This window comes from Sycon ciliatum, chromosome 1 (assembly GCF_964019385.1).
Source record: "Sycon ciliatum chromosome 1, ocSycCili1.1, whole genome shotgun sequence".
NCBI lineage: Eukaryota > Metazoa > Porifera > Calcarea > Leucosolenida > Sycettidae > Sycon > Sycon ciliatum.
The window spans coordinates 47,514,761-47,528,199 of record NC_088643.1 but is presented as its reverse complement, the minus strand read 5'-3'; the positions used below and the strand labels follow the sequence as shown (position 1 = coordinate 47,528,199).

Sequence of the window (13,439 nt, the reverse complement as noted above, 5' to 3'; positions counted from 1 at the left end):
ACCATTGATTACACAAGAGTTAATCTAGCCAGAAGCAGTCCATGGTTCACACACACACACACACACACACACACACACACACACACACACACACACACACACTTGTACTTGTACTTGTACTTGTTGCTCACTGCCAAAACTGGTCACGTGGGTCTCCCCGGGAGAGGGGAGAGAGACTCAAAAGGAATCTTGGAAAGATGGCTCAATTGGCTATTGAACCGCCCAACGACCGACACCCCCTGAAATCCCCAAAACTCTGGGTGGACTTGAAAATGATCCCACTTATGGGCTCACCACACCTCAGTAAGTGGGTGAGGACAAGGTGCAGAAAAAGGATTGACGGCATCAGGGTATCCGTCCCGGGATCCAACTGCAGTTACCCCTGCCCCCAGTGAAGGTAATACTTGCTACTAGTGTGGGTGGCTAAATCAGAGTGAATCTGATATAAGCGTCACTAGCACCATAGATTACACAAGAGTTAATCTAGCCAGAAGCAGTCCATGGTTAACAGGTATGTATACTTCAAATAGAAAGTATATGAACCCTGAAACCAACAAAGGTGGCAGATACAACAATACACCATCATGCAGCCGAGCCTGTTGGCAACAGACCCAACACAATCAGGCATAAGTGTACCCACCAACCGAACTAGCTGGCACACACACACACACACACACACACACACACACACACACACACACACACACACACACACACACACACACACACACACACACACACACACACACACACACACACACACACACACACACACACACACACACACACACACACACACACACACACACACACACACACACACACACACACACACACACACACACACACACACACACACACACACACACACACACACACACACACACACACACACACACACACACACACACACACACACACACACACACACACACACACACACACACACACACACACACACACACACACACACACACACACACACACACACACACACACACACACACACACACACACACACACACACACACACACACACACACACACACACACACACACACACACACACACACACACACACACACACACACACACACACACACACACACACACACACACACACACACACACACACACACACACACACACACACACACACACACACACACACACACACACACACACACACACACACACACACACACACACACACACACACACACACACACACACACACACACACACACACACACACACACACACACACACACACACACACACACACACACACACACACACACACACACACACACACACACACACACACACACACACACACACACACACACACACACACACACACACACACACACACACACACACACACACACACACACACACACACACACACACACACACACACACAGTTTCAAGCATACAGTGATCATCAGACAGCATTGGCTACCGATTGCATTCGTACTATGAGTGATCCCCCTAAAAGATGTGCAAGAAATACTAGCATGAGGAAATGCACTCTATCCACCCCATCTTCCCACATTCTCGTGTCTGGACGACTGGACGCCTACAAACAGGATTCGCACATGACCCTTGTCTAGGTCCAAAAAAGGCAACTGCTAAGAAACTGTTATGATTGTACTTTTTTTTAACACAATTCTGAATTTTTCACAAATACACTTTCATGCCTTCTCTTCAGGTGATATACAGACAAGAGCAAATTGGAACAAGAACAATGAGTTACGTACAGCAGGGAGGTGATGAAAGAGTGCAAAGAAGAAGTGCTTAAAACAATGATAAATGCGTGACCCATACACACGGAAAGAATGACAAAAAGGTACAAGTGTGAAGAAAACCTAACAAACGTGAAACGTAGTGCGACAACAATAGACAACCAATGGACGTAACGAACGAGTTGTTGACGACCTACCTAACGGCCTAAGTGTGAATTTAACATTACTCAAAGAACTTTATGAATCTGCTTCTGTAACACAAAACACAAAGAAACCGAACCTATAACAGTTCACATTTGTTAGATTTCTTCACACTAGCACATTTCAGCGGCGGATCCAGAGTTCATCTGAGGGGAGGGCGCGGGTAATATTCATGACAGGGGAACCTATGCCGTACCTGTATTTTGTACACATTACGACATAGCGGCTATTTTACATCATAGGCTTAGCGGTTATGTAGAATTACTATTTTAGCACATGCACTCACTCCCACTTTTTCAACCACTTCATTGAGGACTCTGGCTGTAGTAGAACATAGCCGTACTACTCGTACATTGAATTGTGTAAAGGTAGTGCTTCAAAGCTCCAGACATGCTGAGATCGAGAACAATGGCAAAATAATAAAATATACGATTACTTGGATGGCCATGTCCAGCAGTAAGAATGGATGATGAGGTATTCACCTCGGGTTGATCCTTGTCGAAGCAATGTAGGAAACGGGGCGCACGGCGCACAAAAAACGCCTTCCTCGCCAGCCTTTCCAGAATAGGCAAGCCACTCAAACCTCTTCAGTAGCAGCAAGCGAGTGGAAGTACCGGTCTTTCGGCGGCTGTCGGGATAATCCCTAGATGGCAACACCGTCTGCTTATCAGGCTTCCGGATCCCAAGTATGCTGCGCTTTTCTGCATCGCTGAGAGTTGCACCGCCAATAGGTGCATCAACAGCATCCGAGTAACTTCGCTGCGTAGCAGTGCCACCAGCCACATTCGTGGCAGTCACAACATCGTCATCTGCGATAGTTTCAACAGGTAAACGCTCCTAACTCGCATCACTACTACTGACAGTCCCACCATCGTCGTCAGAATCTACTTCGGATTCCATTTGGGGAAGATCAGAGTCTGAGCAGACCTCGATCTCAGTGTTGTACCTGCGCCTGCACGTGTTATCTCTTCGTCGTAGCTGCTGCTGTATTTGTGTCTCTGTGTGTACATGTGGTTGCACGTGTTGTCTCTTCGTCGTAGCTGCTGCTGTATTTGTGTCTCTGTGCTGCTGACCCGTACATGCTGCTGCGCTGCTTTGTTGCTGACCCGTACATGCTGCTGCGCTGCTTTGTTGTTGACACGTGCACCTTTTTGTGCTGAGTACACCACCTTTTGTGCTGACGAGGGCACCAATTTCTGATATCATGTTTTCCTTTTGCCATGTCAGAGTCAGTTGTCCGACGTTCGTCGTCAGTTGTGAGACGTTCGTTGTCAGAGTCAGTTGTCCGACGTTCGTCGTCAGTTGTCCGACGGTCGTCGTCAGTTGTCAGACGTTCGTTGTCAGAGTCAGTTGTCCGACGTTCGTCGTCAGTTGTTAGACATTCGTTGTCAGTGTTAGTTCTCCATTATGAGTTCTTCCGTCGCCGCTTGAAGTAAACTATGAAAAACTCTCTCTCTAGCTCTAGAGAAAAACCACTGATTAGTTCGTTTTGAGGTGTGGCGTGGCGAGGATAGAAGAGGCAGTTCGTTCTCAACCTTCCGAGACGACATTAGGATCTTCGCGGTGGTCCGAATTCTCCTCCAAAGACGGATCGCTCGACTGAGCAGCTGACGAAGCGCAAGTTTGCTTCGCGAAAAATCCGTGGAGAGTTTGTTGGCTCCCTAGCCGCTTGGGCGGGCGGTGCGCCATCCCCTTCACCGACTTAGCTATACAAGTTCGTGAACTGAACACTAATTTCAAAACTAAAAGTCAACCAAAGTCTAAGAGAACAACTACTCCGTGTTCAGAAGAACTTTCTTACCTGACACTAGAAACTACTTGTCACAGCATGTGCAAACACTTGCGCAACTGCCCATGTGCCTGCACTAAAAAAAATCGAACTGTTTGAGGGGAGGGCGCGCGCCCACCGCGCCCTCCCCTAGATCCGCCACTGCATTTGTTTGCCATTCTTTCTATGTGCATGGGTCAAGCATTTATCATCGCTGTTTTTTAGCTGTTCTTCTTTACGCTGTGTTATCACCTCTTTGCTGCACTTAATTCATTGTTCTTGCTCCTGTTTGCTCTTGCCTGTATACATTACTTATCAACTAAAAGGGAAGGCACAAAAGTTTATTAGTAAAACACTTCAGAATGTTGTTGAAGAACCTGAAGGTTGTGCTCCCACTAAGTGTTAGAGCTTCTCTCTTTTTTTTCAACTCCGAGGAAACTTTGTACTTTTTAAAAGTTCCAATTCAGTGCACTTACCCAGCTGGAAAGGCTTTGAGTGAACTAGTGGCACTCGACATCATCTCATCCATTTGTTTCTGATTTAGACCTGACACACGCAAACAAGCAGCCATCCAAGACCAGACACATGAAAGCCAAGAGAGCGTTTGCCGCCATTGTCACTCCGAAACTGAGACGATTCAAAGTAGGCAGCAGCAACACGTTACAAGCCGGGATGAGCAACGCCAGCAACTGAAGAACCAAGCGCCACACTGGCCCACAGTCATTGAAGTACTCTGTACTTGTACAGACAGCAGCGGCTTACCTCCCAAAAGTAAAGGTAGAAATGGGTTTCTACTGGCGACTCTCATCAATGCAGACAATGCATCACCATTGAACTCGTCCAGCATTGTCCGGCTGCTAGTAGCTTCACGCACTTCTGCTTTCGATCGCCTGTGTTTGCTCTCTACTCTGTTGGTTCCTGCTGCAGCATGAGCAGGGGCTGGGTTACTTTGATTCGATTGGCTGACATGCTTGAATGCGACATTGGCAGATCTGGGTGCACCGGATGACGACGCTTCAGACACTGGCGGAGGTGCAGCCACTGGCAGTGCTATTGACGCTGTGCTTGTCGCTGAGGATACCGCACTGGATGACAGCGGCCCACTACCTCCTGTCTGCTGCATCGGTGTGCCTGACACACATGATACCATGTCGGCTTGGAGCGCATGCCTATGTCGACGTCCTGAGTGGCGCTGATGCTTTTGCTGTTGCTGCTGCTGCTGCTGGCCTGATCCAGGCGCAGGAGTGGAGTGTTGCAATCGATCGACAGAGCACTGATCAGGTGACATAGCAGATGTTCTGCTACCATTGCCTCCTTCAACTGATGCTGTGCTCTCTGCTGCTCTTAACCTAGGATCTTTGGTAGGATGTTGGTGGGCCACAACTGCAGACGGCGGCCGAGTGAAAACAGCAGAGATCTGACTGTTTCTCGTCGCCTCTCCATGAGAAGCAATGGATTGGGAAGTCGACGAGGTCAGCAGCTCCCTGCCAGTTCCTGTGCTCAGGCTCAATGGTTTGGATTCCTGCAATGGCTTGCTTACCATCAGGGGACATTTGCGTTTAGCAGCTGGTGGAATAGCTAGCATGGGTAGACGTGGCCGCTCTCCGTGCGATACATCGTCCAATTTGTCCGCGGACGGCCACGAACGAGCAGCTTCCTCCGGCTGACTTTCACTGGACAGTCGAGTATGGCTGCCATCGCTAGAGCCAGACTTTCTCTTGATTCGGATGGACGGATGGCTAGCATAGCTTCGCCTAGCACCTAGTTACACCAACATAGCACGTACCCGGCATGGCAGAATGCAACGTATTTCTCTTAGCTGTGAACACCTTAGACAAGACTGGAACTCAATAGGTCACACACTAGTACACAAAGGCAACAGTCGGGCAAACCGATTGCTAGTACATGCAGTACGATATAAATAACTTCACACATACAATTTGATGCATAGCTATTTCCGTTGAGTACTCTTCGTGTTCGTAGTGTTGAAGAATATATTGCTCCATTCTCCATCAAAGTTTACTGAAGATGCATGGCTGCCGGTCCAATCCGACTTAGGCTGATTCGTCCTGGTTGCCTACTATCTGCTGGAATCGGGCATAATCCAATAAATCCATTATCTGATGCTTTCGATTTATGTGCATGTGTGTACCTTGATTGGTCTGGTACTGATTTATTAACCGATACCCTGTTCATGGTGTCTCCTGAAGGCATGATCTTCGTATGCACTGTATATACCCAGAATGCAGAAATTTTGTAGCCGGTGTATGCTCTCCCAATAAGATAATTTTACTTCCCGGCTACAATTCCAATACAAAAACTACTGCCATTGGATACTGTGCTCTTAGAGTGCGCTCATAGCACACCTTATTTGACTGCTGTTTCGGCAACCTTATCTTTTCAGTAAGTAGTAATTTAAAAGTAAATTCATAGGACCTACAAGGAGAACACAGCAAAAGTACCCAGCAAGCACACAGTCACAGTCCCGTACCTCCGGTGCAGATGGACCGGATTTCTATTCCTCCCTACCTAGCAACCCCCCCCCCCCCCCCCCCGCATGCTCGCAGTATCATTGATCTCCCAGTCGCACATACCTGACGCCGACGATTCACCTGGTGGTTGTGCGACGGGAGCTGGCTCAGCAGCAGTCACAGCAGCAGCAGCAGTCACAGCAGCAGAAGCAGTCACAGCTGCAGAAGCAGTCACAACTGCAGCACCACTAGTTGCATCAACAGCTGTGTGCGGCACAAACACAGACATTTAAAAGGATAAGGTGCAGCAGCATCGTCATCACAACCCCAGTAAAACAGCACGCAGGGATTGTATTCAACCAATCACTATTAGATACCAAAGACTAGAAAAGAATCTGGACGGCTAAGCTCCGGAGAAGGCTGGCACCAGTTCACACAACCACCGCTGCATTCCAATTTGAATCCATACTATGAGTACTGTACTCAAGCTAATAGTGCTGCATTGAGAGGAGCATGACAAGCAGCACTTACATTGCACTGGAACAGGCTGTTGGACGGCGGCAGGAGAAGAGCAGATACTCGACTCGCTTGGCCAGATGAGCAGACCGTGAAGACGTGCGCTCACAGACATATCACTCAGCCCTGCAGTACACGACACGCACACATGAACACACACTCAGTCTCCCCTCCTCGCCCTCATTTCAGAATCGACAGAATGAGATTCTGTCGATTCTGAAGACGAGATTTGTGTATTCATTATTAAAACAAACGATTCATTCACTGTACAGAATTCTAAAATGCACGCAATTATGCGTAATCGAATGGGTCCAGTTACTACCATGCCTCATGACAGCTGTAACAAATTAGTGACCACATACCAATGTCACGACTGAAGCTGGAAGTAGGGATTAGGTAGAGACGATGTTTTGCAGATAGTGTGACTACACCAGCCTGCCATAGAGGACAGGCAGAAAACAAAAAAAGGGAGCACATGCGTGAACAAATGCATTCACAAAAAGCCAAGCCAAGCCAGCCCTCCCCCCCCCCCCCCCCCCCTCCAACACACACACACACACACACACACACACACAAACAAGAACACACATGCACACATGGATATGCACAGACACGAACGGACACACACCTACACACACACACACACACACACACACACACACACACACACACACACACACACACACACACACACACACACAACTTCCAATACATGTATCAACGTTGACATAATTATTTTTTAGGAGTATGGCAAGCAGCACATTTGCCCACAGTGAAACTACGGCCAGTGAAGTGACAATACAATGTATTGTCTACAGTTTTTGCATAGAATAAGAAAGTCATGTCATTTTCATACCCAGGGTATGGTTCGCACACAAGTGTACGCTTCTCGTTGGCTGAGAATTCGAAAGAAACGAGAAGCAATGTTCTCTCGAACTTCGAATATTTGCGAAGCTTGTTGTATTATTTTTTGTTGTGGCACGCAGTGCAGGTTGACGTCACTGTAGTGACGTAATCGTTGTTGAGCGAGTGCTGTGAAACAGCGCTTGCGCAAAAAGATTGTCCTTCTTTTTGTCTTGCTCATCAAGGGTGCAGTCCGTTTTGTACACAGCGGAGAAGTTTTCTTTTTTGCAAATTGTGGTAACTTATTTTTTGCAATCATGCTTATTTTATCTGGGTGGTCATTCTGCACTAACTGTTGCTGTATCATTTTGCCTCGAATTCTGGCAACTCTGTTTTCCCCTTGAAACAAGGCAATGTGGCTGTCCGCAGCCGACCCTGCACTGTGGTTTTGCTGTTGCAAATGTGAGGTGTGAGAGAGAACTGGTTAACACAAAGAGGTACTTAATACTTACCCATTGGTTGGCAAAAAAGAACTCTGTCAACTTCCTACAGTTCTGCTGTTCATCTTGCTCGGGCCGTATTTCACAGTAGAAGTAGCAGCTTGAGCCATGGCACACTGCAAAGTGCACAAACACATGCACGTACGCACACAAACACACACACACACACACACACACACACACACACAACATACACACACACACACACACATTACTGGAGGTTCATCCTGACAGACAAGCAGCTCACATACATGCTTTGCTCAGCTGTGAAAAAAACCTCTCTACATATCAACACACAAAACGTGCAATATTTGATCGCATATCATCTTCAGAGCTCACCCGATTGAGTACGAGCCTTCTTTGGGTTGCCACAAGTAAAAACCGGAATCTGCTGAAGTAACAACCTCAGTCTGACAAACGTGGTCTTGGACCTGATGTTGATCGTGCTTCCACTGGGATAGGAAAGATAGAGAAAGTGATGTTTTGCTTAAAATATACTAGTAGAGCGATAGTGCCTGCAACAATGGCAGTCCACTGGGAATTACACATCCCAGAAATAAGGTGTAATAGAACAAGTCCTAAACAACGACATGCCAGTGCCAGTACTAGCTTTGTAACAGGGGGCATGCTTGCGAACAAACATTTTTTTTAAATTAAAATTGTTCAAGGCATGGTGCCTTCTCATCAGAGAAGGACTATCCGATTCTCTTAACACAAAGTATGTGAATTAAATTCCTTTGGGTGCAAACTCATTGTGGTCTAGTGCGTGAACGCGGTGTAGCACGGGCTGCAGTCATGGTAAGCAATTTTACAAAAAGACGAGGAGAGTGGGGGTGGCATTATGGTACACTCACATTGGACATGGTAAATCCTCGTCACAAAACGTGGAGAGGGAGACTTCTGCAAGGTACTTGTCCTTGTTGAGGAGAGGACCGCTCCATACCTTCTAAAGATACCAAAAACAGACACACGCAATCAACGTGAATGGGACACATCTTTGCTGAGCAGGTGCTCGATCAGCAGGCTTAGCACACAAAAAAACCATATGACCGCAAGCAATGGCAAGCTCAAAACCAAGACTGACCACTAACAGGCATTACATAGTGCGTATTCCCTACTCTTGTAGCCAGACCCGTTGCAACCTTTCACACGAACCACCAGTAGCCAAACCATTCTAGAAGGAAGCACTTGGTCCTGTGACTTTCGCCAACAACTAAGCTTGGCGGAAGGACAAGCAATCCCCTGGCTCCTGTGTGCGGGGTCATGGACTAGGTCGACCACTGGTATAACATGAGAACATATGGCAGATGGTGAAGAAGATCTCACCATCTGCTTGTGCACTCCAGTGGAAACTGCAAATCAGAGAACGTGTCAGGCTTCAGTAGACAGTATACTGCGGCAAGTACATGTATGCATAATGGCTCCTTGTACGATCGTATCGCAATGCCACAGTTAACAGTATCCTTCATGAAGCCCCTGCTGTACTGAACAAACCACTATTACCACATTTTGTGCATCCATGTGGTAGGCTACTGTATAAGCAGAAAATTTCGTCGGTCAATAATTTCGTCCAACTCCAAAGAAAGGGAGTTCGTTCGGTTGTAAATTCCGTCCATTGATCATAAGAGTGTATTAAAAAGCTGGACAAATCGATATTAGTCCGGCATTTAATTTAGTCCAAAAGCTCCTTGGACGAAAAAGACGAAATTAAATTCCAGACGAATATTTCTGCTTATACAGCATTCGTTGTCAAGTGTTATTTTCGATCAAATGAGTTGTTACACAGAGTTCAGCAACTGCACCATGATCAGAAAGATTCACAGTCTCGCACCCTGATCCTTGGTTGCGCCGAAAAAGAAAAAAAAAGATGTTTGCACTGAATCTGTTATTGCACAGATGCGTCGACGGGAAGCATGTGTCCCTTTCTTTACATGCCTTTCTTTTTTTAGATTTACTGAATTGAAATAAGACCATCCAGAATAAGTTTGTTGTTCCGCGTCACCCAACCAACCGTCACTTTTCAGTTTTCACCCGACCGCAAATATATTTGTTGGTCCCAAGTTGCATGGACTAGTCACGGGTACATGACTGTGCACATGACTGCGTGCACACGAAAACAGCACAAGGAGCAAGGAATGTTTCCGTAAGGATCTCACGGATAGGCAGGCAACATTCTCACACTTCAATTTCGCTTCGACGGAGCATCACTCAGAGAAGCCATGGGCGAAATTGAACATGTTCTCACAATGCCAGCGGTGTGTGCGTTCGTGATCGATTTTCAACAGTCCAGGCATCGCCCTCTGAAGCAGCCAAATGACAGGATGCACCGCTTGGTAACGACGTTAGTCTGCACTTGGAGTCTGACTGTCATTTCATCTTCTATTATCCGCAATCGCTCCTGAAAAAACACCAGCCCGCCTCCTCGTCGCTCGTCGACAGATTCTCGGATGAGAGCTGCTCGTCAGACTCGTTATCCAGCGAGGCCAAGATTATGGTCCTGGCGGGACAACTGACAGCGCTGGATCGTCCACAGCAAGATTCCAGATCAACTGGTTTGATTACCGGTAGAGTATGTAATATCTACATGTAATACAGTCGTCCCTCTCTAATCCGGCACTTTATAATCCAGCACCCTCGATAAACCAGCACAATTTTCAGAAGCCAAATGTCCCCTTCATGCACATTGCAGCAGTAGATCAGATTTGTTAATCCAGCACCCTCCCTAATCCAGCAGATTTCCGTGGCACAAATGGTGCCGGATTATAGAGGGACCACTGTAATAATATCTTTATTAGGATGACCCAGAGCCCTTGTCGCCTATCAAGGGGTTCACCGCTTTGAAGGGTGTACATGTACGTGTACATGCATGGCAGGAAAAAAAACGGATCGACCAACCCTGGTACTGATGAGTGAAGTCACGCGAAAAAACGACTTGATTCTGGGCGGCCCTATTCGCTACATTTTCAAATTAGATATCTGCAAAACGAGTCGTTGGCTGGATTAGACAGAAAGAATTCCCCAGCACCCCGTCCGCACCAGTGTTCGTTGTTGCTCCACACCCCCTTTGGCTTTTGTCATGCCGTGTGTCCCGCGCTATCTCAGACGGGAGTTGTGCATCATGTGCACAAGTGGGTCTTCAGATAAAAAGCAAACAAACAAAAACTAGGAACTTTAACACTACGGGATTGATACCTATGGGCTATGGACCCCCTACTAGCCCTCCCTTCACGACTCGTGCAGGACACGGTATGCACTGACAAACGCGGTCACGTCAGTCGGTGAACTATTTGCTAGTACGCCAAATATGCAGCCGACACCCGTACCCACGTCCAACGTGACCCACGTATGGACCACGGACCGATGCGTATATGCCAAAACCACCCTCATCATCCAAACACAAACAATAAGTTCAAACACCGGTACCACTCAACCTCAAATTGTCTCGACTGACCCCCGAATCAAGAGCCCCGACGTGCGAAGCAACATTGCGAGTGCCATGCCATACGGTACACGGGCCATTTACGGCAGCACAGCATGAAAAGCCGACAGGATATTTTTTGAAGCGAAATTCCGGACGAAATGAAAATGCATTTCGCAGGCTTAGCTAGCTGTCGTGGAGAAATAAAAAAGCATGTCCATTATTCGAGCACTTACCCTCGCCATCAGGAATTCAGGACAGTATTTCTGGCCGCAACACAAGCATCATTCTCCTTTGGTCAAATAATTTTATTCCGTGACGCTAACAGTCAACTCTGGACTATAATTTTAATACTCGATATTGTACGACCAAATGCAGCAGCAGTAGCAGCAGCGATGGTATCTAAAAAAGCAAGACATGGTTCACTGCTACGTGTGCCAGATGACACGGCCAGAAAAGGAGAACACAGCGCCAAAACGGGGAGAAAGAAGCTACCAGCAACTAACATGAAAGGTTGAGCAAGAATGAACGGATCGGAGTGGCCTGGCACAGCATGGCAGCAGGTGCTAACAATCTGTCGCCTCACATCCTAGGTGAGGAAGCGTATCTAGCTACAGCTGCTTCTTTCTCGTCGCGAAGACTTGCCATGCTGGACACACGTACTGACGCGTGATGACGTGACGTGGGCCTAGCATGCTAGCATCATCAGCATACACAATGAATCATGGCAATCTGCATTATTGCATAGCGCGCCTCAAAGCTCGCACACAGGAAATGAGGGGATAAACAATCCATGCCAGAAAAACGTCTGTTAGTCACGTGTTGGTGTACGATAGTATAGTGGTTATCAGCTCGTTACATTTGTCACATGTTGTGGAGATCCAGAGAGTTTGGTGGGCGACATGTCGACAAAGCGCTATACACAGCGCTGGTAGATCTACATGGGTCACCGGTCACCGGCAGCTAGCTACGCGGACGATCTACGAGTAGGACAGACCACAGTCAGTAGCCGTAGCTGACACTTTTAAGTTTTATCCGGCACACGGCCCAGTACTGGCAGTAGGCGATAGGGCCATGCCTAGACTCTACAGATCGACTCGGCGATACGGCCAGCAAGCAGTCTCCAACACTCAACAGTCCAAGAAAGAGTGGCAGTGCGAAGCAGACTCCACTGCACATGTCATGGAGATGGAGATCGACGAACGTTGTCTCACCGTGCTTGTCAAGTACTGAAGAGTCTCTTGTGTACCTGTGCATTACAGCAACTCCGGTGCATTTTTCCTCTAGAAGAACTGTATCCTCACTGATTCCACTAGTCCAGACTGTCTTTACTCCGGGTAGTTACTAGTAGCAGTGCCTAGTGGTACAGTACTTGATTACATGACTGTACTACAATCTTGATCCATGAATGATAATGTGCATCACCAACAAGCCAAAGCAAGCCTTGGCAAAGGCAAGAGCCCCATTTTAAAAATAAAGATATTTTCATAGGACTCCAATGTTCAACAGTACTCTTCGCAGCCTCTTTTGCAACACATATTGGCATAGTATGCAGCCACCGTTTTCTTTTTTCTTTACTCTATTTCACGCACTTACGGCTTTCTTCATTCAGCTCTATTTCACGCACTTACCTGGGGTACCCTGTAAAAAGACTCACAGTCTGTGGGGATTGCCCTAGTAAAAATACTACTTCTCCACAACCAGTTAAGTGTTGCAGTTTTACAACTAACGTTACGTTACTTGATCATGATTGTACAATCTATGTTGCTGAATACTTATCACTGCTTGATACTGCGAGGGCAGAGGCAAAAGACACAAGTTAGCCATGGCGCAACGAGGCTAACAATTTTGCACTATTCCTGACGGTCAATGCATGCGGTCACGGCCCCACCGATATCCGAGCACGGCGCCTTCAAGGCACCTCCACCTACTACACTGCCTGATGATTAGCCCAATTGGCATGCCGGAGACTTC

General features: G+C 47.2%; 1 protein-coding gene across 4 annotated transcripts in view; it reads right to left on the bottom strand.

Moving 5' to 3' along the window:
- Positions 1–12,835, bottom strand: part of LOC135829714 (serine-rich adhesin for platelets-like) — a 28,327-nt gene extending 15,492 nt beyond the window's left edge. For 2 of the 4 annotated variants that reach the window (XM_065342109.1, XM_065342122.1), the window contains exons 1-9: positions 11,702–12,834; positions 8,902–8,993; positions 8,387–8,499; positions 8,060–8,163; positions 7,067–7,139; positions 6,720–6,830; positions 6,312–6,452; positions 4,480–5,478; positions 4,194–4,263 (exon numbers count right to left, since the gene is read on the bottom strand). In XM_065342109.1, coding sequence (XP_065198181.1) covers positions 4,194–4,263; positions 4,480–5,478; positions 6,312–6,452; positions 6,720–6,830; positions 7,067–7,139; positions 8,060–8,163; positions 8,387–8,499; positions 8,902–8,993; positions 11,702–11,710 — 1,712 coding nt within the window. In that variant the 5' untranslated portion in view covers positions 11,711–12,834. Of the gene's footprint in view, positions 1–4,193; positions 4,264–4,479; positions 5,479–6,311; positions 6,453–6,719; positions 6,831–7,066; positions 7,140–8,059; positions 8,164–8,386; positions 8,500–8,901; positions 8,994–11,701 lie in introns of all 4 variants that reach the window. The other 2 variants (XM_065342126.1, XM_065342115.1) reach the window with 2 other exon arrangements.
- Positions 12,836–13,439: the final 604 nt, after the last annotated feature.